The sequence below is a fragment of the Barbus barbus genome (assembly GCF_936440315.1).
Source record: "Barbus barbus genome assembly, chromosome: 2".
Lineage (NCBI taxonomy): Eukaryota > Metazoa > Chordata > Actinopteri > Cypriniformes > Cyprinidae > Barbus > Barbus barbus.
Window position 1 is genome coordinate 35,951,370 of NC_136730.1, and position 23,265 is coordinate 35,974,634.

Consider the following 23,265-nt stretch of genomic DNA (forward strand, 5'->3'; position numbering starts at 1 on the left):
TGTAGCAGTACATACATGCACTGTGAGTAAAAGTTTTATAAATTTACATGTGTGATACAAAATCACTTTATAATGGATATATATTGTCATCTGTAGAGGACACTATTTTTTTTAGTGATTTCTCTGAGACCTTACATGCCACAGTTTTAAGTCTGGATGTCCTGAACAGAGCACATACAGGGCTTTTTTATAGATACCAAATGAGTGGATGTTTCACCATGACCACTCCCTCTCCTTGGTCTTTAAAAATGGCTGACATTAATTTAGTGATCAAATTTAACACCATTATGGAAATATGCTAATATTTTGTAATGATCGTTTAAATCTGACTAATTTTCAAATTGTTTGTCATAAATCAACATCTCAGGAACATCTCGACATCGATTTCATTCATGTACACTGTAGAGGACACCAGGACTTAAAGTATGTTTATGAGAATGAGAATGAGAATGAGAATGAGCTTTATTGGCCAAGTATGTTTACACATACAAGGAATTTGTTGTAGTGACAGAAGCTCCACAGTGCAACAGAAAGACAGCAACAGGACAGGACACAGATAATAAAAACAAAATAACAACAAATAGCCAATAACCAATGTACAAAACAGCAAAAAAATTAAATAAAAAATAACATAATATATAATACAGACAACTATGTATGTACAGGTCAAGTATGTGCAAATTAGAAATGAGAAAAATAAAAATGAAATAAGTGAGTGTGGTGAATGGATAATGTATTAGTTGTGTGTTCCACGTTTATTGTTGAGTGTTCATGAGATGTATTGACTGAGGGAAGAAACTGCTCCTGTGTCTGGTCGTTCTGGTGCACAGAGCTCTGTAGCGTCGACCAGACGGTAACAGTTCAAAGAGGGAGTGTGCTGGGTGTGAGGGGTCCAGAGTGATTTTACCAGACCTTTTGCTCACTCTGGATGAGTACAGTTCTTGGAGAGTGGGGAGGGTTGTACCAATGATTCGCTCAGCAGTCCGGACTACCCTCCGTAGTCTTCTGAGGTCAGATTTGGTAGCTGAGCTGAACCAGACAGTTATAGAAGTGCAGAGGATGGATTCAATGATGGTGGAGTAGAACAGTTTCAGTAAGTCCTGTGGCAGGTTGAACTTCCTCAGCTGGCGAAGAAAGTACAACCTCTGCTGGGCCTTCCTGACAATGGAGTCAATGTGAATATCCCACTTCAGGTCCTGAGAGATGGTGGTGCCCATGAATCCGAATGACTCCACTGCAGTCACAGTGCTGTTCATGATGGTGAGTGGGGGGAGAGCAGGGGGGTTTCTCCTGAAGTCCACAATCATCTCCACAGTTTTGAGCGTGTTAAGCTCCAGGTTGTTGAGACTGCACCAGACAGCCAGCTCCTTAACCTCCTGTCTGTAAGCAGACTCGTCACCGTCCTGGATGAGGCCGATCAGTGTGGTGTCGTCTGCAAACTTCAGGAGCTTGACAGAGGGGTCTTTAGATGTGCAGTCGTTGGTGTAGAGGGAGAAGAGCAGTGGGGAGAGAACGCAGCCCTAAGGAGCTCCAGTGCTGATGGTGTGGGTGCTGGATGTGAATTTAACAAGCTTTACTAACTGCTGTCTGTCTGTCAGGAAGCTGTTGATCCACTGGCAGACGGAGGTGGGGACGGAGAGCTGGGTTAGTTTATTTTGAAGGGTTTCCGTGATGATGGCGTTAAAAGCAGAGCTGAAGGCCACAAACAGGATACTCACATAAGTCCCTGGTCTGTCCAGATGCTGCAGGATGAAGTGCAGTCCCATGATGACTGCATCATCCACAGACCTGTTTGCTCTGTAGGCAAACTGCAGGGGGCCCAGTAAGGGTCCAGTGTTGTCCTTCAGATAAGCCAAAGCCAGTCTTTCAATTGATTTCATGGCTACAGACATTAGGGCCACAGGTCTGTAGTCATTAAGTCCAGTAATTTTGGGTTTCTTTGGGACGGGGATGATGGTGGAGTGTTTGAAGCATGAGGGGACTTCACACAGCTCCAGTGATCTATTGAATATCTGTGTGAAGATGGGGCCCAGCTGATCAGCACAGATTTGTAGGCAGCCTGGACCTGGTGCTTTCCTTCTTTTGTTTTTCCTGAAGACCTGGCACACATCTTCTTTGCTGATTTGAATTGTAGATGTGGGGGAGAGAGGGGTTGTGTGAAGAGGTGTTCAGGGCGGGTGTGGGGTGATCGTTCAAAACGACAAAAGAACGCGTTTAAGTAGTCTGCCAGGTGTTGATTCTCCAGAGTGCTGGGGGATGGTGTCTTGTAACTGGTGATGTCCTTCATTCCTATCCACATTGAAGCAGGATCACTGAAAGATAATTTTTTCCTGAGCTTGTCAGAATAATTCCTCTTTGCCACTCTGATCTCCTTTTCCTGAGTGTATTTGGCCTGTTTGTACAAGACTATCCCCCTTTTTGTGAGCATCTTCTTTGGCCTGACGGAGCTGTCTGAGTTTGGCAGTGAACCATGGTTTGTCATTGTTGTAGAATAGATGAGTCCTGGTAGGAATGCACATATCCTCACAGAAACGGATATAAGATGTTACAGTCTCTGTGAGCTCGTCCAGATCATTGGCTGCAGCTTCAAAAACAGTCCAATCAGTGAGGTCGAAACAGGCTTGTAGATCCCGCTCTGTTTCGTTAGTCCATCTTTTAACAGATCTTAATACAGGCTTTGCAGACTTAAGTTTCTGACTGTAGGACGGAATAAGATGAACCAAACAGTGATCAGAGAGTTCTAAAGCTGCTCGTGGAACCGAGTGATATGCGTCCTTTATTGTTGTGTAACAGTGATCCAATATATTACTGTCTCTGGTGGGACATGTGATGTGCTGTCTGTGTTTTGGCAGTTCGCGGGAGAGGTTTGCTTTATTAAAGTCCCCGAGAATGATTAAGACAGAGTCCGGGTGTTGTTGCTCACTCTCTGTGATCAGATCAGCGAGTTTCTGTAAAGCTGTGCTCACGTGCGCTTGTGGTGGAATGTAAACACTCACGAGAATGAACGAGCAGAACTCCCGCGGCGAATAGAACGGCTTGCAGTTAATGAAGAGCGTTTCTACATCTGAACAGCACATCTTCTTTAACACAGTTACATCTGTACACCACCTCTCATTGATGTAAAAGCACGTCCCGCCACCGCGCGATTTCCCCGTTGATTCCGTGTCCCGATCTGCTCTGATCAGCTGATAATTAGGCAGATGTAGCACGCTGTCCGGTATGTCGCCATTCAGCCAGGTTTCCGTGAAACAAAGAGCAGCAGAGTTAGAAAAATCCTTGTTTGTCCGGGAGAGCAGAAGGAGTTCGTCCGTTTTGTTGGGTAGAGATCGGAGATTCTCCAGATGGATGCTAGGCAATGGCGTTCGAAATCCGCGCTGACGAAGCTTCACGAGCGCGCCAGCTCGCTTCCCCCGTCTGCGCCTCCTCCTGTAGCGTTTCACCAGAGCTACGGCTCCGCCAACTACAATGTCCAGCAAAACGTCCGGAAAATCAAAATCCGGTAGAAGATTTTGTGGTGTGTTCTGCCGAATGTTCAGCAGATCATCCCTGGTAAAACTGATCGTATTTGAGAAACAAAAAACAGGAAAAACAAACAAAAACAACACGAATACTGAAGAGCGACGCACAATAGCTGCAATCATCGGTGCCATTTGTCCACTAATAACACATTTTTACTAATAACAAATGTTTATTACACATTTTGAGAGACACAACAAATGTATAGGCAAAAAATATATATATCACTATTCCTATGAAATATTAGATATTATTATGGAAATCTTGCCAATGATTACTCCCATTATTGCAGTTATTTTTTTTCATTTTATGTTGCCCCAAAAACAATGTGCAAATTAGATACATTGTTTTTTGCTAATTAGATGCTAAGATGGCGCCGGTGAGATCGGCTGCCGTCACGACTGCTCCGACCAAACCTTGTCTTCTTTTGTTATTTTTTCGTATTGTAAACTATAAACACCGGTTTCTTTTTGTAAGATGGCCATTCTTACATACGACAGGGCCACTCTTATTTCTATTGGTGCACAATGCACTCACCTTTCGCCGTTTTTGAACCCGGACCCATCCTGGCCGAGCGAGATCCTGAGGAGGAACAAAGGACGCGACCCGTACCGGCGTCCTCGAGGGAAACGAGCCGGCGTCAGGAACAGGCTGAGGGCACGCGCACACCGCGCTCCCTTACCAAGTGTCCTGCTCGCCAATGTCCAGTCGCTGGATAACAAACTCGATGACCTCAGGGCAAGAGTCAAGTTCCAGAGGGACATTCGGGACTGCAACCTTCTCTGCTTCACCGACACATGGCTGAACCCAGCGGTACCAGACCACGCCATCCAGCCGGCCGAGTCCTTCTCGGTTTACCGCATGGACAGAACGCTGGACTCGGGGAAGACTAGGGGAGGTGGAGTATGTCTGATGGTGAACAAACACTGGTGCGACAGCGCGAGCATTGTTCCCCTCTCACGCTCCTGCACACCGAATCTTGAACTTCTGACCATCAAATGTCGCCCTTTTTATCTCCCTCGGGAATTTAGCTCGGTCATCGTCAGTGCCGTTTATATTCCACCTCAAGCGGACATGGACACTGTGATATGGGATTTACATGAAACACTACACCTTCACCAGACACAGCACCGGGACGCCGCATTCATTGTTTTGGGAGATTTCAACAGTGCCAACCTCAAGCGTGCACTGCCGAACTTCCATCAGCACATCAGCTGCCCCACCAGGGGCGAAAGGACATTAGATCACTGTTACACCCCATACAAGAACAGCTACAAGGCACAGTCACAACCACCGTTTGGGAAATCGGACCACGCCGCCATCTTCCTCATGCCTGTTTACAAACAGAGGCTGAAACAGGCCGGTGCAGAGGGAGGTCCAACGCTGGACGGACCAATCGGTGGCCGCTCTGCAGGACGCGCTAGATGACGCAGACTGGGACATGTTCCGGCGCAGCTCTGATGACGTCAGCTTGTTTACGGAAGCGGTTGTGGGATTTATAGAGAGACTAATGGATGATACGGTGCAGAAAACCATCATCAGGACGTTTCCCAACCAGAAGCCGTGGGTGGATAAAACCATCCGCGACGCCCTGAGATCCCGCTCCGCTGCCTACAACACAGGGCTCATCACCGGGAACATGGATGACTACAAGGCTGCATCTTACAGCGCGCGCAGAGCGGTGAAGGAGGCGAAGCAGCGCTACGGGAGGAAACTAGAGTCGCAATTCCAACATGGCGGCTCTAGGAGCTTATGGCAGGGACTTAGAACCATCACGGACTATAAAACACCACCCTCCAGATCGGGGAATGCGGACGCTTCTCTGGCTGACGAGCTGAACACTTTTTATGCTCGCTTCGAGGCTGCAGCTAATCACGCTAGCGGCGCTAGCAGTGCTAACTGCATGCACGCTGAGGAAGCCGGTGAGGACAACGTGTTCACCATCACGGAGCATGTTATGAGGAGGGCATTCAGGAGAGTGAACATCAGGAAGGCAGCAGGACCAGATGGCATCACAGGTCGGGTTCTGAAGGCCTGCGCTGAACAGCTAGCACCGGTGTTCACTGAGATCTTCAACCTCTCCCTGGAACAGTCCATAGTCCCCTCATGCTTTAAGAAGTCCACCATTGTTCCTGTCCCCAAGAAACCCCAGCCCACCTGCCTAAACGACTATCGCCCTGTAGCCCTCACATCAGTGGTGATGAAGTGCTTTGAGAGACTGGTCAGAGACTTCATCATTGCATCACTACCAGACACACTGGATCCACTACAGTTTGCATACAGACATAACCGCTCCACGGAGGATGCCATCTCACACCTCCTCCACACCACAACAAGTCACCTGGACTGCAGAAAAGGGAATTATGTAAAAATGCTGTTTGTGGACTACAGTTCAGCGTTTAACACCATAATTCCCTCCACACTCACCTCCAAGTTGGAGGTCCTTGGTCTCAGCACATACTTGTGCCAATGGATCTCCAGCTTCCTGAAGGACAGACAGCAAGCCGTACGGATGGGTAAACACACCCCATCCTCCATCACCCTAAGTACTGGAGCCCCTCAAGGTTGTGTTCTGAGCCCCCTGCTGTACTCACTGTACACTTATGACTGTGCGGCCACTTCCAACTCCACCACCATCATCAAGTTTGCTGATGACACTCTTGTGTTGGGCCTGATCTCAGACAACGACGAGACGGCCTACATACAGGAGATTAAGAACATGGAGAGTTGGTGCCAGGTGAATAGTCTACATCTGAACATCAGCAAAACTAAGGAGCTGATAGTGGACTTCAGTACGAAGCAGGAGCGGTCATACCAGCCGATCACGATCAACGGGACTCCAGTGGAGAGAGTGGACAGCTTCAGATACCTGGGTGTTCACATCACGCAGGACTTGACTTGGTCCTGTCATACCAGCACCCTGGTGAAGAAGGCCAGGCAGCGTCTGTACCATCTGAGACGCTTAAGGGACTTTAGACTTCCCTCTCGGGTGCTTAAGACTTTTTACACCTGCACCATCGAGAGCGTCCTGACGGGCAGCATCACTTCCTGGTTCGGGAACTGCACTATGCAGGACAGACGAGCCCTCCAGAGGGTGGTGCGTTCAGCGGAACGTACCATCAACACCGAGCTCCCTGACCTGCAGGACATCTACAGCAAGCGGTGCCTGACCAGGGCCAGGAAGATAGTGAAGGACCTCAGCCATCCCAACAATGGACTCTTTTCTCTGCTGCGTTCAGGGAGGCGCTTCCGCTCCATGAAGGCGAACACAGAGAGAATGAGGAGGAGCTTCTTCCCGCAGGCCATTCGGAGTCTTAACCTCTCTCCACTCTAATCACATCACCCCACACTTCCACTTTGCACATTTTTCAATTACAATCTGCACTAATTTGTAGAAGGTTACGTAAGGATAAATGAGTGGGACTTACATACCATTTGTCTTTTGTCTTTAGTATTCCTTTTACTCACTTATACACTTTACTGCACTGCACAGCACATGGACACTTTATCACTGACATACACTTTACTTTTTATAGAATCTATATAGAATCATATTCTATTTTTATTCTTCATATCTATTTTATTCTCATATCTATTTGTTATTTTATTTTATTGCTAGTTTATTTCTATATATATGTTTACTGTACTTTTTGTATTTGTATTTTTGTAAACTTGAGGTTTTTCTTAATTTTTTTGGACAATTTGTTGGACAGTCGTACAATACATTTCACTACATGTCGTACTATGTATGTATATGTATGTGACAAATACAATTTGAATTTGAATTTGAATACATCGTATATAAAATGGGAAAACCCATTTATGGCCATTTTACGCACATTTTGCATAAAGAAAAATGGTCTGTAAAAATATAATTTATAGTTAACAGTTTTATAGTTAACATAGTTGAGAATCATCTTTATATAAATTTTGGTATAAAAATTTTAAATTGATTTGTGATTAAAACAAAAATCCCACAATTTTTGCCTTTTCGTGTCTATTCATGTCTTTTTATTTTTTTTAAAACTGAGCTTTTTAAAGTCCTGATGTCCTCTACAGAGGACATACATAGCATAACATATGAATAAAATAGGGCTGCCCTAGTTTATTCATATGTTGAATAACAGGGCTGCCCTGTTCATTTTATGCATTAGTAAACTAATCGCACGTTTATTAATCTTCTTCACAGAATTAGTGCAAACTGCTGTCCCACAACCAAAAAACACATTTAAAAAGCATTTAAATATTCAAATCTTAGATGTTTATTAAGATTATTCTATTATCTATTGAAGCCCACAATAATATTTAAAATATTAGTAAGCTTAATATATATAAAATCATAATTTATTGGGTACTTTCAATTGGGAGGTGGCTGTCCTGAACCCTAACTCCCAAATTTCAACTTATGAAAATGATATTGAAACAATTTTTGTATTTTTTCCATTGTTGTTTTTAAAGGTATCTTTTTGATTCTAGTTGATTCTTTCAAGTTAAAAAAAAAAGTTTATTTTATATTTTCTTTGTAAATTATGAAACTTTGTTAAAATGTGTTCTGCATTTTTTTAATGTCACTACCGAGAGTGTATGTTTAAGTCTGTTTGCTGAGACTGATTTTAACGAAACCCATAAAATTATATAGAAATAGGACTGTAAAATAAAGTGCACCATTTTACATAAACATTACACAGGAAACTGTCAATCTCCCTCGGTCTGGGCCTTCATGCAAGATCTCACCTCGTGGAGTTTCAATGATCATAAGAACGGTGAGGAATCAGCCCAGAACTACACGGGAGGATCTTGTCAATGATCTCAAGGCAGCTGGGACTATAGTCACCAAGAAAACAATCGGTAACACACTACGCCGTGAAGGACTGAAATCCTGCAGCCTGCTCAAGAAAGGTCCCCCTGCTCAAGAAAGCACATGTACAGGCCCGTCTGAAATGATTCAGAGGAGAACTGGGTGAAAGTGTTGTGGTCAGATTAGACCAAAATTGAGCCCTTTGGCATCAGCTCAACTCACCGTGTTTGGAGGAGGAGGAATGCCCCCAAGAACACCATCCCCACCGTCAAACATAAGGGTGGAAACATTATGCTTTTTTTTTGGGGGGGGGGGGTTCTACTAAGGGGACAGGACAACTGCACCGCATCAAAGGGACGATGGACAGGTCCATGTATCGTCAGGGCCAGGGCATTGAAAATGGGTAGTGGATGGGTATTCCAGCATGTCAATGACCCAAAACACATGGCCAAGGCAACAAAGGAGTGGCTCAAGAAGAAGCACATTAAGGTCCTGGAGTGGCCTAGCCAGTCTCCAGACCTTAATCCCATAGAAGTTCTGTGGAGAGAGTTGAAGGTTCCAGTTGCCAAATGTCAGCCTCAAAACCTTAATGACTTGAAGAGGATCTACAAAGAGGAGTGGGACAAAATCCCTCCTGGGATGTGTGCAAACCTGGTGACCAACTACAAGAAATGTCTGGCCTCTGTGATTGCCAACAAGGGTTCTGCCACCAAGTACTAAGTCATATCTTGCATTAAATCAGTGTTTATTTCACTCATTAAAATGCAAATCAATTTATAACTTTTTTGAAATGCATTTTTCTGGATTTTTGTTGTCGTTGTTATTCTGTCTCTCACTGTTCAAATAAACCTACCATTAAAATTATAGACTGATAATTTCTTTGTCAGTGGGCAAGCGTACAAAATCAGCAGATCTTGAAATAATTTTTCCCCACTGTGTATATATATATATATATATATATATATATATATATATATATATATATATATATATATATATATATATATATATATTGTGACGAGTCGGCTGCCTCCCCCCTGTCCATCATCACCACCCCGTCCCTTATTCGCCGCCCTTCACCAGGCTCCCGACGGGAGTGGGTGTGTGAGAGAGAGGAGGGGCGCTGAAACAGCCAGGGCTGGCGGCGTGTGATGAGGCGCACCTGACGTGAATGGAGCCTCATCACCGCCGCCGTTTAAACTCCGAGCGCGCCTCTCCTCGGGAGACCGGTCTCTTCCCCGTGCATGCACGCTGGTGTCCTCGTGGGTCCAGGAAAGGGTGCGTAGAGGGAACTACCCGCCGCCGCCAGAGACGCGAGTCCGGCCGACACCGCAGCCGCGATACGGCCGTCGGGCGAGGACGCCGGGCCGTGGAATCCCGTCGAGCACCCGGGGATCAAGGAGTTGGACGAAGCCGCCACAGAAGCCGCCGTCACCCGCGCCCCGGGACCTCCAGACGGGAGCGCGTGCGGCCGCCGGACTCCGCCCCTTACCTGGACCCTTCCCTCCTGAACACTGCCTTCCTTCACGAGCCCCGCAGCACAACGAGGACACCAGATCCCTGTTTATTTTGGACACTTTTCCCCCTTTGGACACTTTATTTTAAATATTGTTTAATAAAAACCTCTCCGAGGCTTGACGCCACGCCCACTGTGTCTGTCGTTGGCTCCTCCCGCCACAATATATATATATATATATATATATATATATATATATATATAAAACAACAAACAAAATGAGAAGAATTTACACTTCATCATCCTGTTCTAAAGCTTTAATTTCCCCCGGCTCTTGATGCATTGTGTTGCCTTCTTGAGCATCAGTACATGTTTTCACCTTTTGTAATAGTTGTGTATGAGACCCTCAGTTGTCGTCAGTGTGAAAATATGGATCTCAAAATCATACAGTCACTTTTGGAAAGGGTTCAAATATCAAGATTCAAGATTCAAGATTCAAGAGTTTTATTTGTCACATACACAATTATACAGAGTATAACCAGCAGTGAAATGTAGGTCAGGTCCGCTCCAAGGACAGTGCAATTATAAAGTATACAAATATTAAGAGAAGAAAAGTAGAAAAAAATAAAAAAAAATAAAATAAAATAAAAGAATAAAATAAAAAGATAGATAAAAAATATAAATATAAATGTGCAGGTCAGTATGTTGTTGACTTAAATAGTACTAAGAGGAATGTGCAAAATAATGTGCAAAAACGTTGTACAGGGTATATAATAGCAGCAATATGAGGTAGAGAAAAATTATGAATAGCTTATTGATAAGGTGATATTTACATGGAGTCAAGTGATGTTATGACACAGAGTTAGAGTTTAGGAGCCTGATGGCCTGGGGGAAGAAGCTCCTCCTAAGTCTCTCAGTTTTTGCCATCAGGCTACGGAAGCGCTTACCAGATGGAAGCAAAGTGAATAGCTGGTTACCAGGGTGATTTGAGTCCTTGATTATTTTGACAGCTCTATTTTTGCAGCGTTTGAGGTAGATGTCCTGCAGAGAGGGGAGAGCAGACCCTGAGATGCGCTCAGCTAAGCGCACAACTCTCTGTAGTGCTTTGCAGTCCTGATTGGAGCTGTTTCCATACCACACTGAGATGCACTGAATCAATACACTTTCTATGGTCCCTGAATAGAAAGTTTTCAGGATTGCTGGTGAGACCCTGAATTTCCTCAGCTGTCGCAGATGGTACAGTCTTTGCCTGGCTTTCTTTACCTGAGTTTGGATGTGTGTGGTCCAAGTCAGGTTCTCGGAGATGTTTACACCGAGGTACTTGAAGCTACTCACCCTCTCCACAGGGGTCCCACTGATCATAAGAGGAGTGTAGGGCTGCTGCTGTCTCTTCCTGAAGTCCATGATCAGCTCTTTAGTTTTGCTCACATTCAGAGAGAGACAGTTGTCCTGGCACCATGATGTGAGTCTCTCTACCTTGTCCAAGTATGCGGTCTCATCATTGTTGGAGATGAGGCCCAGAACCACAGTATCATCAGCGAATTTGACAATAGATGTGGAGCTGTGAGAGGACACGCAGTCATGCGTGTAGAGAGAGTAGAGCAGGGGACTCAGGACACAGCCCTGTGGGGCTCCTATGTTCAGAGTGATGGAGTTTGAGGTGACCTGGCCAACTTTCACCACTTGAGGTCTGCCGGTGAGGAAGTCTTGAATCCAGTCACAGAGTGAGGAGTTTAGGCCGAGGTCTGTGAGTTTAGATGCCAGCTTGATGGGGACTATAGTGTTGAAAGCTGAGCTATAGTCAATGAATAGCAGCCTTACATAATTTCCATTGTTGCTATCCAAATGTGTGAGGGAAGAGTGGAGAACGTGAGAAATGGCATCGTCCGTGGATCTGTTTGGGCGATAGGCAAACTGAAGAGGGTCCAGAGTATCAGGGATGGAGGAGCAAATGTGGCTCTTTACAAGTCTCTCAAAAACCTTCATGACTATAGATGTGAGGGCAACTGGGCGATAGTCATTCAGGCAAATATGCAGAAAATGCTGGGAAACCAAAGAATGTGCAAGAGCTGGAGGATTTTTCTGAAGAACAGCAGGCAGCTGAACTGTTCAGGACCAACAAGGGACTCATGAACAACTATCACAAAATACAAAAACAGTCGTGGATCATCCAGGAAATGACACACAGTATTAAGATTCAAGGGTAAATCTGTTATGTGAAATAGCTTATTCAGGACAGTACTAAATAAAAAATAGCATGCAGTTTTCATGATCCCTCTTATTTTATTTCAATTATTAACATTTTACACATTCTGCAAGGGGTATGTAAACTTATGAGCACAACTGTATATAAATATATGTACACACACACCTATATATTTCATTTTATATTTTCATTTTGCTCACATTAACAGATTATTGGGCCCCCTGGAACACCTGGTCCACATGGACCACCTGGCCCCATGGTGAGTTAAAAATGCACAACAGAAATGGCATAGGATGGTAACACTTTTTTTAATAAAATCTTGAATTAAGATTTTTCTTCTTACCCCACTAACACACGCACACACATACATAAATACAGTGTGGTTTACGTTTGAAACAAAAACCCTTTACCAGTCTTAATATATTACATTACATTAGGAATAATGCACATTTAGCTGGTTGTTATCACAGAAAAAAAATACAACATAGTGCTAAGAACCTTGACACCTTCAGTTTATTATGCGATAACAAACGGCTGGTTGTATATTGTCTCATTAATCACTCAACTTCTAGACACATAAATAATTAAAATAAACTATGCTATGTGATTAATACCAGCCTGGATACACAAGACCACTGAAGAGGCTAACTAGAAAACCTCTAGATAGGAGCTCAAAGAGATTGCTACTTAAACCCAAGTAAGGAGAGTAGCTGCTGAGCTAGAATACGGCTATCCTCAGATATGTATATTCTAAGGGTCTTATGAAAAGCACGTAGACCAAAAATACAATTTAAACACAGCTAGCCTTAGATGTAAAACCTTCCCACGAAACTGCCCAGACCACAGAGAGTGGGCTATCTGCTTACAAGCCAAGCAGGGGAGATAGCACTGTCTAATCAAGGGCTCGAGGAGACCGCTAGTTAAAACCATAAGAAGGGCAGCAATTACTGAGCTAGCATATAGCTATCCTCAGATAGCTAGGCTCTAAGAAAAATAAATCACTACAGTTGCCAAGATCACCAGAGGGTGTCTCAACACTAGAGGGGGGAGAAAGATTGGGAAAAGAATGATCAAGTAGTGCCAGCCTCAGGACGCTGATGATCACCACGTCGCTTATGTCCCTGAGATCCTTTTCCCTTTGTTAACATTAGCCTTCCATTGCCAACTAGAGGGAAGAGGGACGGTTAGCCCCTCTTTTACCCCTTTTTAAAAAGGAATCTAAAGCAATCTTTTTTCTTTTTTTTACATAATGAGGTAAATAAAGTAAAAGAGCTAAATAAAGCTATAAATAAAGATAAAGTTAACTGTAAGATAAAGAAGGGACAAATACAGCATATAGAGAAAGTTGAGAAGAAATGTAAAACTGGTAATATATGAGATGCAAAGAGGGGATTAAACGCAGTGATGGGTAGAAAAAAGAAACCGGTTCAACTGTATGATGACCCCCATAGTTTTGCAAATAACCTAAATGCTTTTTATTCACGATTTGGCAATAGTGTAGTTGATTTGAATAATGAGATAATGACCTACAATCTGAACCTATGAGAATACAGGAACGAGAGGTTATCAGCATGCTCCGGAGAATAAAAACAAATAAGGCAGCCAGTCCAGATGGTCTTAAAAGCACTGTGAGTGTGCCGCACAAATGGGCCATGTATGTGCCAGTCTTTTTACAAATGTAGAGCAAGTTTCAAATTTTAAATATTTGGGAATAATTATTGATGATAATTTCACATTTCAGGGTAATGTGGAACACATCCATAAGAAGGCAAGACAATGTCTAGGTATACTTTGGAAATTAAGGAATTTTAATATTGATAGGAAGACTTAGGAAGAGATTGACATGGTCTATAGATCAATGATTAAAAGCATTCTAACATACAATATTGTTTTGTGGTACGGTAATTTAACAATAAAACAGAAAAACACAAAATAATTAAGGAAGCAAATAAGATCACTGGTCAGGAACAGAATATTTTGCAAGACTTGTTTTCACACTTTATGGGAAAAAAGGGCAATTGCAGTAGGGGAGAGTGGGGTAATTTAAACCAGTTTTTACTTACAATGTGTTAAAAGTGAGCACATGACACTAATGTAAATGGGTCCAACTTCAATATGTACATAAGTTACAGGATGTGGTGTATCCTCGGAAATAATCACTTTGGATACAAAATAAATTGCTTTCAAAATATGGCTCTCTAAAAAAAGTGGGATCTGGGCTTGCCCCCAGTGAGGGGTAAATTGAGCCTAGGGAGAGGGTAAGTTGAGCCGCATGGAGTTAAACTGTGCCATTGATAATGCTGAAGTAAAATATTTTCACCTCATGCTATATCAAAGGAAGAGAACTTGAATAAAAGGATTCTTAAAATCTATTTGTGAGCCTTGCGATGGACTGACCATCCATTCAGGGTTTTTCAAGTTCAAAACAAAGAACCAAATAAAATAAAATAAAAAGTTTGGTTTAACATTTATAAAATATAAGGTAGAATTACAATGAAATAATACTTTATAACCATAAGAATGGCTGAGCGACTGGCTCAACTTACCCCATGACATTCGGCTCAAATTACACCAACCATTTTAACAAGCCTATATCAGTTTAGAGCTAACATCATGCTAACAGTATAGCCTTATATTATAACTTCCTAAAGCAGAAATATGTTTTTTTTCAGGTGTAATTTGGCTGTAATTGTTCAGACACAAGAAAATAAAAAATCCCTCTGAACAACAAAAAAAAATTTAACAATGTAGCTACCAATTATGCCATGGCCTCTCTCCATCACTGGGGAAGTAAAAAGGACAACTCTTCATATATTTATGGTCATATCACAATTTTTTTTTAAGGTTGCCTAGAGCAGTGGTTTTCAAACCTGTCCTGCATACACCCCTGCCCTAAACAATTTTGCATGTCTCACTTGTCAGACACACCCAATTCAGGTCTTGCAGTCTCTACTAAGGAGCTGATGAGTTGAATCAGGTGTGTCTGATAAGGGAGACATACAAAATGTGTAGGGAAGGGGTGCTTGCAGGACAGGTTTGAAAACCACTGGCCTAGGGGTGGCTCAACTTCCCCACAGCCTCAAATCACCCCGCTCTCCATATATTTAGACCAAACCTACCCCCCCCCCCATTCCTGCTTTGATGTTCTCCCTTCAGGACATAGGGTGTGCATACTATTGGCTGAAAAGAACATAGAAAAGATCCTTTGTTCCAGTGGCATGTTTTTTATGTTTTGAATTTGTGTTTGATTGTGTATGTATTTAAGTGGCGTGTAGTTGTCAATAAGATTTGTTATGCCAGTGACAAAGATGACTGTTTGGTGAAAATCTGAACAGACAATGAAGTTTAAAGTAAAGTAAAGATATTATTAATGCTGTGTTGTGTTGCAGGGTCCTCATGGATTCCCTGGGCCAAAGGTACATCATTACGGGATGAAGCATATCTGTGCTATTGTTGATATCAATGACACAGCCAAGCCTGTGTCTTAACTTTGTTACTATTGGAATCAGTAGTTAATTAAATTAATTCAGTTAATGCTGTTACACAAATTAATCCCTACTTTTTTATGGAATACTGATATTTGGTGTTTAAGACATGCTGCAAGCTTGCCATCAATTGTTCAGAGAGCAAATCACCTTTTTCAAAGATGAAAGTTATTAGTTGAGCAGTGTTGTTTTGTACATACAGAATGCTGTGAGACTTGCAGCAGGTCGTCTTCACCACTTAAACTCTCACTGTGTACTCCTATACCAAAAGGTTCTTAGTTATCCAACTCATTGTAGACTATCAAGTGCAATTTATTCAGGAGGATTTAATAAATTGCTGTGTTATTTGTCCAAAAATCAAAAGACAAGATTGTTGACTCCTGAGTAAATGTTACCCAGCAATCCCTGTCCTCTGCCACTCCTCTCCACTTAGGGGGAACCTGGGTTGCATGGTCTCAAGGGACTGCGAGGGGAACCTGGGCATAAGGGTGACAGAGGACCCCTTGGTCTCCCTGTAAGTACACAACAGCCATGCAGCCTGGGATCTTCATATTTCATCCCCACTTATTTTGACTCAAAATCATCTAACCATTACCACATTCACAGTTGTCCATTTGTTTGTTTTCATTGTTGTGACCTGCTTTGCTGCCCCTTAAACTGTGCTGGATAAACGTCCATTTGTTTATGTTTGTTACGTAGATGTTGAGATGGGTTTTTTTGTCCGAGTGACTGTTCATCATGTACTAATCTCACTTTTCAAACCTCCACTCATACTTCCATAAATGCACAGGGAGCATCTGGCTTGGACGGCAAGCTGGGACCCAGGGTGAGTCTTAAGCAGCCATGTTTCGCCCCCCCAAGTGCCATCCTACATCTTAAAAAATACCAAAATGGGTCATGTGACACATTTATGGTGAACGGGGGATTTGATTAGACTCGTTGGTAATGTTTCATTAATGTTAAAGTCTGTGTAAAGTCAATATTAGTGATAATATGAGATTAATAAGTGAGTCACACCACATAAAAATGTGTTATTAACCACCCAGTCAAATTTGAATGCTAAAAAAAAAAAGTAAATAAAATAAAGTAAGCAGTATTGTCTGCTCTCAACCGCTGAAGCCACGCCCACTTGCGGGAAAGCTGCCGTCATCTTCTAGCTTATTTAATAAGGAGACCGAACTGTTTTGTAAATGATCGCAACCACGTATTATGCATTTACATGAAGATGGTGATGACAGTAACTTGCGATTGAGCCATGAACCACTGATGCGAATGTGCTCTAGTTATTAGGTGTGTTTGACTTGAAGCAGCACTGCAGAACCATCAAGTACCGTGATTCGAAAGCATCAGGAGCGTCTGCTCTCTGTACCTCTCACTGTACTTTAATGTCACACACTGGTCGGTCTGCAGCGCTGCTTCAAGTCGAACACACGTCATAAGCTGTGTCCCAATTCAAAGACTGCATCCTTCGGAGGACGGATCCTTCGAAGGATGCGGCCAACGTGGCCTTCGAAGGCCACTCCAGTCTAGCCTTCACAGGATTTCCTGATTGCACCAGCAGATGTTACCAATTGCAGCTCCTGTCGCGTAGCAACGGTGCCAGAAGAGAGCTGCCTTGGATGTTATTTGTTAATGAAAATGAAAATAACTATGGAGACTGAATTGTTAGTTTTTTACTTTTACTTACCGAATTACAATTTGCATGTTAGTATTGGGTTTAGACTTACTTTAATATTGCAATGACATGAAAAAATACAAAATATAAAGCGGTTTAAAGTTGACTTATCTTACCAAAATGTGATTTTATGTTATTTTATTATTGATTATTATGTACATAAATGGACTATGGTGAACATATTTAAACAGGTTTTCAACCGTGTTTAGTTTGATGCAGCTGAATATAAAAAGTCCACTTACAAACTTTGCTGCCGTTCGTTAACTACAGCTGTCACAGTTGATAGGCAACCGGTCCTCGGAAGCAGCCTTCGTTATCAGACGCAGTTGTAATCAGCAACTATTTTTAATATTATATCAATAAACTTTGATCCTTTCATTTGCAAAATAAAGTGGTGGAGTGGAACAAAATAAATTCCTTGTTTTCACATAGCCTACAGATCAGTGATTTTTTATTTTATTTTTCCTCACAGGACAGTAAAACTACAAAAACATCGTCTTTTACAATATGATGCACTGTTATACATTGAACTGCCCAACAGTAGCCTATATAAAGTATTTTAAATGTAACAACCTTGAACAAATTCAGAAGTAAAATGCAACATACACAGTATAGTGCAACAAAGCAAGACCATTTATATATATATTTTTTTTTCTGCAGAATACATACCTTTACTTTTACTGTTCATACCTTAAGGACATTACAGTAAAGATCATACTTTTAATTAAGGTTTTAGATGCATGCAGTTTTTCCTTAATGCACTATTAGTAGTTATCGAAAGTACTTTACTAAAATAACTTAATATTTCTTCCACCAATTACTTTACGCGTCATAGCTCTACACAATTAGTCCTTTCCTTAAATCAGACCAGACCCCTACTGCAGGATAAACCTGAACGTCCCAGTGCTGGACAGTGGAAATATGTACTCAAACACTCTGGAGACAATCCCAGATGATGTTCCACTGGCAGAGGCTGCACCAGGCTCTCTATTAGCAGCCCATCCAGGTCCAGCAGCACCAGCAGGGTCTCTCTGCTCAGCTGAATGAAAGTGTACATAGGCCTACAATTTTTTTTCCAATCTGTTATTTTGTAATTAGTTGTAAAAAAGTACAGACCAATTTATCGTTTTTTGCTTTGCAAAAATACATTTCCAGAACTACTACTTGTTTTTTATTTCTAAGTTTCAACTTATAATACAAAAATAAAACAATGCACAGAAACTTTGCTTCATTTACAAATAGGCTAACTTAAATTACAAAAGTAATGTACAGAACAGCGTCATTCATTATATTTTTACATTTCCCAGCAGCCCCATTCTCTCCAGAACTGTCCTAAGAGAAGAAAGACTTATGAAAATTTTTAAGACAGGGCTGCAATCTTAAGGTTAGAAAATATGAAACAGACATGCATACAGGCTACTCTAGAAATCATATTTCTGGATCAGATCTTATTTTTGTGGACTGGCAGAGTTTTATCCCCAGTAAAGGAGTTATCATATTCAGCCCTCAATTTACAAGAATTTATGCCTCAGAGCACCTAACAAAGGAATCTGTGCAGTGGTATTAGTTTCAGTTCACATTTTTTAATACCTGACTTTGACCATTTGTTTCGCTAGTTATTTGAGTAAATTAAAACACAATACTTAATTAATAAGTGCATTCATCGGCCGCCACAGAACCCACTATTTTGTTTGAATAAAACAATTGTGATTGTTTTATTCAAATTGCGCTGTGAATTGCGCTGTGAATTCTGGGATAGGGTAGGCTGCAAAGGATCCATCTGATGTATCCTTCATTTTCTCGCTAAACGAAGGGTGCATTTGGAGTCGCTTTCGAATTGTGCCAGCGTTCGTTGCGTCACGGTGCGTCAATTGGCCTTCAAATGCAGCCTTCGGAGGACGCATCGTGAATTGGGACGGTCTTCACCGCGCCGCCATGACGCAAACGGTCTTCAAATGCGCACTTCGGAGGACATGGCCTACGGATTAGGATACAGCTACAGTGTTGGAAAAGGGGCCATGCTCAGTGGCTCGATCGCGTCATCAAGTCATGATTTAGCCCCGCCCAAAAAATCCTGATCACAAAAATGGTAAAAAGCTGTTTAACAGTCTAACTTCACAGTTAAGTACTACATAGTTCACAGTCTTTGTAATGTAACATGTTTCAGCAATGCATTTCTAACATATATAATGTGTTTACAAACAATTCTCAGCATTGACCTTACATGGACTTTAAGATCTCTGTGACAGTGAGAGATTAAACAACAACAGGAGATACTCTCTGCTGCTGAGTTTGATATTAACACAGATTTAACACTTGCTCATCCATTAACATGCCATTTATTATACGCTCCTCCGTGTATTTATTTGAGATTTGCATGTCCAATTACATTTGCAAGATAGAGTCTAAAGATTAACATAGCAGAATCTTAAAAAAAAAAAAAGCACGGCAGCGGCAGCGGCAGTGTTGACATAAGTTTTTATGAAACCACAAAACTTTATATACTCCTTTATTAATAGGGTATGGATGGACCAATTGGGACTCCTGGTCCAGCAGGTCCGAAGGGAGATAGAGTAAGTTTTATTATATTTTATATTATTTTATTTATTTTATTTTTATTTAGAATTCTGTGTTTGTTTTCAGCTTTTTTTCCCCTAATTTTAGCATAAACTGTAATGTAGACTATTACACTGTAATAATATGACTATTGCATGCTGGTTTATGTTTTTAACCTCTGATTTACCTGAATTCTCACAGTGTTTTACTGTTTTAAGCTCAGGATTTCAAATGACCAACACAGCAGTCTTAACATATTTAAGGGTTTATGGTAATACTATACACTAGATTTATTTATATAAAAGGTGCTGTTCAATGTACCTGTCACAGGGTGAGAAGGGTGATGTTGGTGATCCTGGACCCAGAGGGCCGTATGGGTTACCTGTAAGTATTCAAAGAATTGTTAATTATTTGGCCATTTAATAATGGTCACATTATTCAGTATTGTAGTTCCAGAAAATATTTTGCTTTTTTCCTTCTTTTTTGAAGGGAGCTGCTGGAACACCTGGAATGGATGTGAGTTGTCACTCATTTACTGCTTATGTGTTGACTCTTATCATTTATTGTCTCCTGGGTTGCTTCCTGCAACTGTTCTACCCTCTAGTAGCTGCCAGCAATATCTATGAAGATCTTTACCCCTGAACCGCTGAGTGTCCAGGCATTTGTAATTACTTGAAGTTGTATTTTTGCAGGGGTTACCAGGCTTAAAGGGAGACAAGGGCAACATGGGGGAAAGAGGAGAAAAGGTGATTGTGACATAGATGTTGTGAAACAGGGAATGAAACTTTCACTCTTTATTGATTAGATCTGATGTCAATGGACATTTTCAAAGCAGTTTAGGCACATCTTTATATAGACCGAATGTGGGCCATGGAGTTGAAGATCAGTGTGAAGATCTTACATTTAATGGATTCTCTTCTACAATAACAATAGCAAATAGCAATATTTATAGTTGCAGGAAAAAGTTTATGAACTCTTTGATTTTCTGAATTAAGTATTCACACAGTTTAATCTGATCTTCACTGAAGTTGAAACAACAGACAAACATGGTTTCCTTATTCATGTAAAATCATTAAGGGTGATGTAAGAGTACCCACATTTTCCTACACTATGAATGTTTATGCAGTGTTTTTGGCACTTTCGTTTGTTTTAGTATACTGTGTTTGTCTATTGTTGTAGTTTAGTTCACATTAATTGTATAGCCAATTTATAAAAAAAGAAAAAAAAAAGAAAATTCTGGTATAGTCAAAGGGTTCACTTATTTTTTACTCCAACTGTATTTGTATAAATATTTGTTTGTCATCATTCAGAGTTTCATTACTAACATAGCATTTTACCATCCCATAATCATAAAAGCCAGAAAAAAAAAATCATTCTTTGTTTAGTTTATTGTCAAGTGAAAATATTTATTACAATGATTCTTGCTCCAGCAAGAAATACAGAGTAAGTCCATTGACAACAGGCTCTTGCTTTTGTAATGGCCCTGTATTGGCTTCTTCTCTTGCATGATTCTTTTCATTTCACCTGCCTGTTTCATAGACTTACACTGTGCCACTATGTTAAGTTTTTAATGTCACGGAATGTGCCACTGCAATATGTAGTAAGCAGGAAATTCAGACCCATTTCAGTTTTTAAGTTGTTTAAAAGTCTAAAACTTAAGTCTTAACATATCTAAACATACAGTTGTTTAATTAAATATATAATTCCAGACAGTGGTCATAAAAAGTAGTTTAATTTAATCACACAAAATCATCTGGTTTTATACTGTAGATGTTTTATCATGGCACTTGAAATTATTTACAGTAACCTTGGCACATTTTTGTTTTTGAAATGTTATAAATTATGTAATAAACTCAGCGCAAAAAAGGAACGCCCTCCCACTTTCAACTGTTTTTTTTTTTTTTCAATCAAATTTATTAATATGTGTATAGATTTGTGCCTCGTCATGTTTATGGGCATGGAAATGTCCACAATAACAGACTGGTGCGTAAAACTCTTAGACATATTTTAAAGATTCTATGAATAAGAACTATAAATATTTCACATACTTTTGAAAATCCAGCATTTAGTTGATCCTGATAAGTACTCATCGTCACAGTTGTAAACACGACGGCTTTCTTCTAACATGAGAGGGTTTGGCATCGCGGCATCTTTGTTTCAAGGCGGAACGTTAAAGAACATGATGCGCACGTCTCCCGGAAATCCTGTATAATTTAACTAATCCAATGACGACTTTGAAACTCCTGAAAGTGTTTCCAGCTAAGTGTGCCATATGCATCAGACGTTCAGCCAGCGGTCCGTGGGCGTGACGTCTGAGGCTGAAACTATCGTAAATATAACCTTCATAATATTAAATATGGTTCCCTTTCATAGGTTCACTCGATTCTGCATCAGAAGCCCATATAAATTGTCTGAAGCCCGAATAGAAAGACTCAAGGCACTGTGTGCTTCAGAATAAGAATCAGAATCAAAAAGCTCTATTGCCAAGTGTGTTTACACACACAAGGAATTTGTATTGGTGTAAGGAGCTTCCAGTACAGAAGTACAAACATAGTGCAGACAACATATAATTAAGGTAATGAAAACACTAATAATGAAGAGAATAGACAATAAATTATAAATAACAACAGTAAAAAAAAATAAAAATATACAGAAAATAAAAATGTCCATAGACCGAACTGTGAATGTGTCCTATGTACAGATGAAGGTTTGATGAGTTATTTACAGATCTACTGTACTGGCGTGTGTTATTTGTTGATCAGGTGGGATATGGCCTGGGGGAAAAAAAACTGTTCTCTTGTCTGGCTGTTTTGGTGCTCAGTGATTCTGTAGCGCCGGCCTGAGGGTAACAGTTCAAAGAGAGAGTGAGCTGGGTGTGAGGGGTCCAGAGAGACTTTCTTTTTCTCTCTCTGGAGATATAAAGATCTTGGAGGTTGGGTAGAGGGGCACCAATAATCCTCTCAGCAGTCCTGACTGTCCGTTTAGGTCTGTTTTGTTTTGGTAGCTGAGCCAAACCAAACAGACATAGATGAACAGACTCAATGATGGCAGAGTAGAACTGTTTCAGCAGCTCCTGTGGCAGGTTGTACTTCCTTAGCTGGCAGAGGAAATACAGCCTCTGCTGTATTTAATAAAGCATCCATGCCAAAACTCCTCAGATTTTTTATTCTTCATGCAGGAAGCGATTTATCTAGCCTGTGATAAATGTTTGTGTGTTTTCTTTGCATTGAAATGTTATGCTTCAGCAGCCAGCTTGTTTGGCTCTCATCTCTTTGTGGCTCATTAATTAGGAAGTGTATACCTAATTTCTCATGCTTGAGCAGTGCTCAGTCGTACATCTGATTGTGTGCACTGTGAAAACTTTAAGTGATTTGCTCCTGGCTCACCTTCTTTTTGAGGACAGAAGATTGGTCAACCCCCTATCTGTGAGGTTGTCGTGCCACCTCATGAGATGGAGCCCTGGGGATCAAACCTGAGACAATGGAGGCAATCTTTCTCTCTCTCTCTCTCACCTGATCATGTCAACTGTATTCCTCCAGTTGAATTCACTCATGATGAGCTGTGTGCACATGG

At 41.3% G+C, this 23,265-nt stretch overlaps 1 protein-coding gene across 1 annotated transcript in view; it reads left to right on the plus strand.

Annotated features, from left to right (window-relative positions):
• col25a1 (collagen type XXV alpha 1 chain) overlaps positions 1–23,265 on the plus strand; it is a gene marked incomplete at its 3' end in the record, with an annotated part of 457,976 nt that overhangs the window by 422,737 nt on the left and 11,974 nt on the right. The window contains exons 26-33 of the mRNA XM_079435639.1: positions 12,185–12,235; positions 15,366–15,392; positions 15,895–15,975; positions 16,252–16,287; positions 19,656–19,709; positions 20,023–20,076; positions 20,182–20,208; positions 20,385–20,438. Of these exons, the coding sequence (XP_079291765.1) occupies positions 12,185–12,235; positions 15,366–15,392; positions 15,895–15,975; positions 16,252–16,287; positions 19,656–19,709; positions 20,023–20,076; positions 20,182–20,208; positions 20,385–20,438 (384 nt within the window). The remainder of the gene's footprint in view (positions 1–12,184; positions 12,236–15,365; positions 15,393–15,894; positions 15,976–16,251; positions 16,288–19,655; positions 19,710–20,022; positions 20,077–20,181; positions 20,209–20,384; positions 20,439–23,265) is intronic.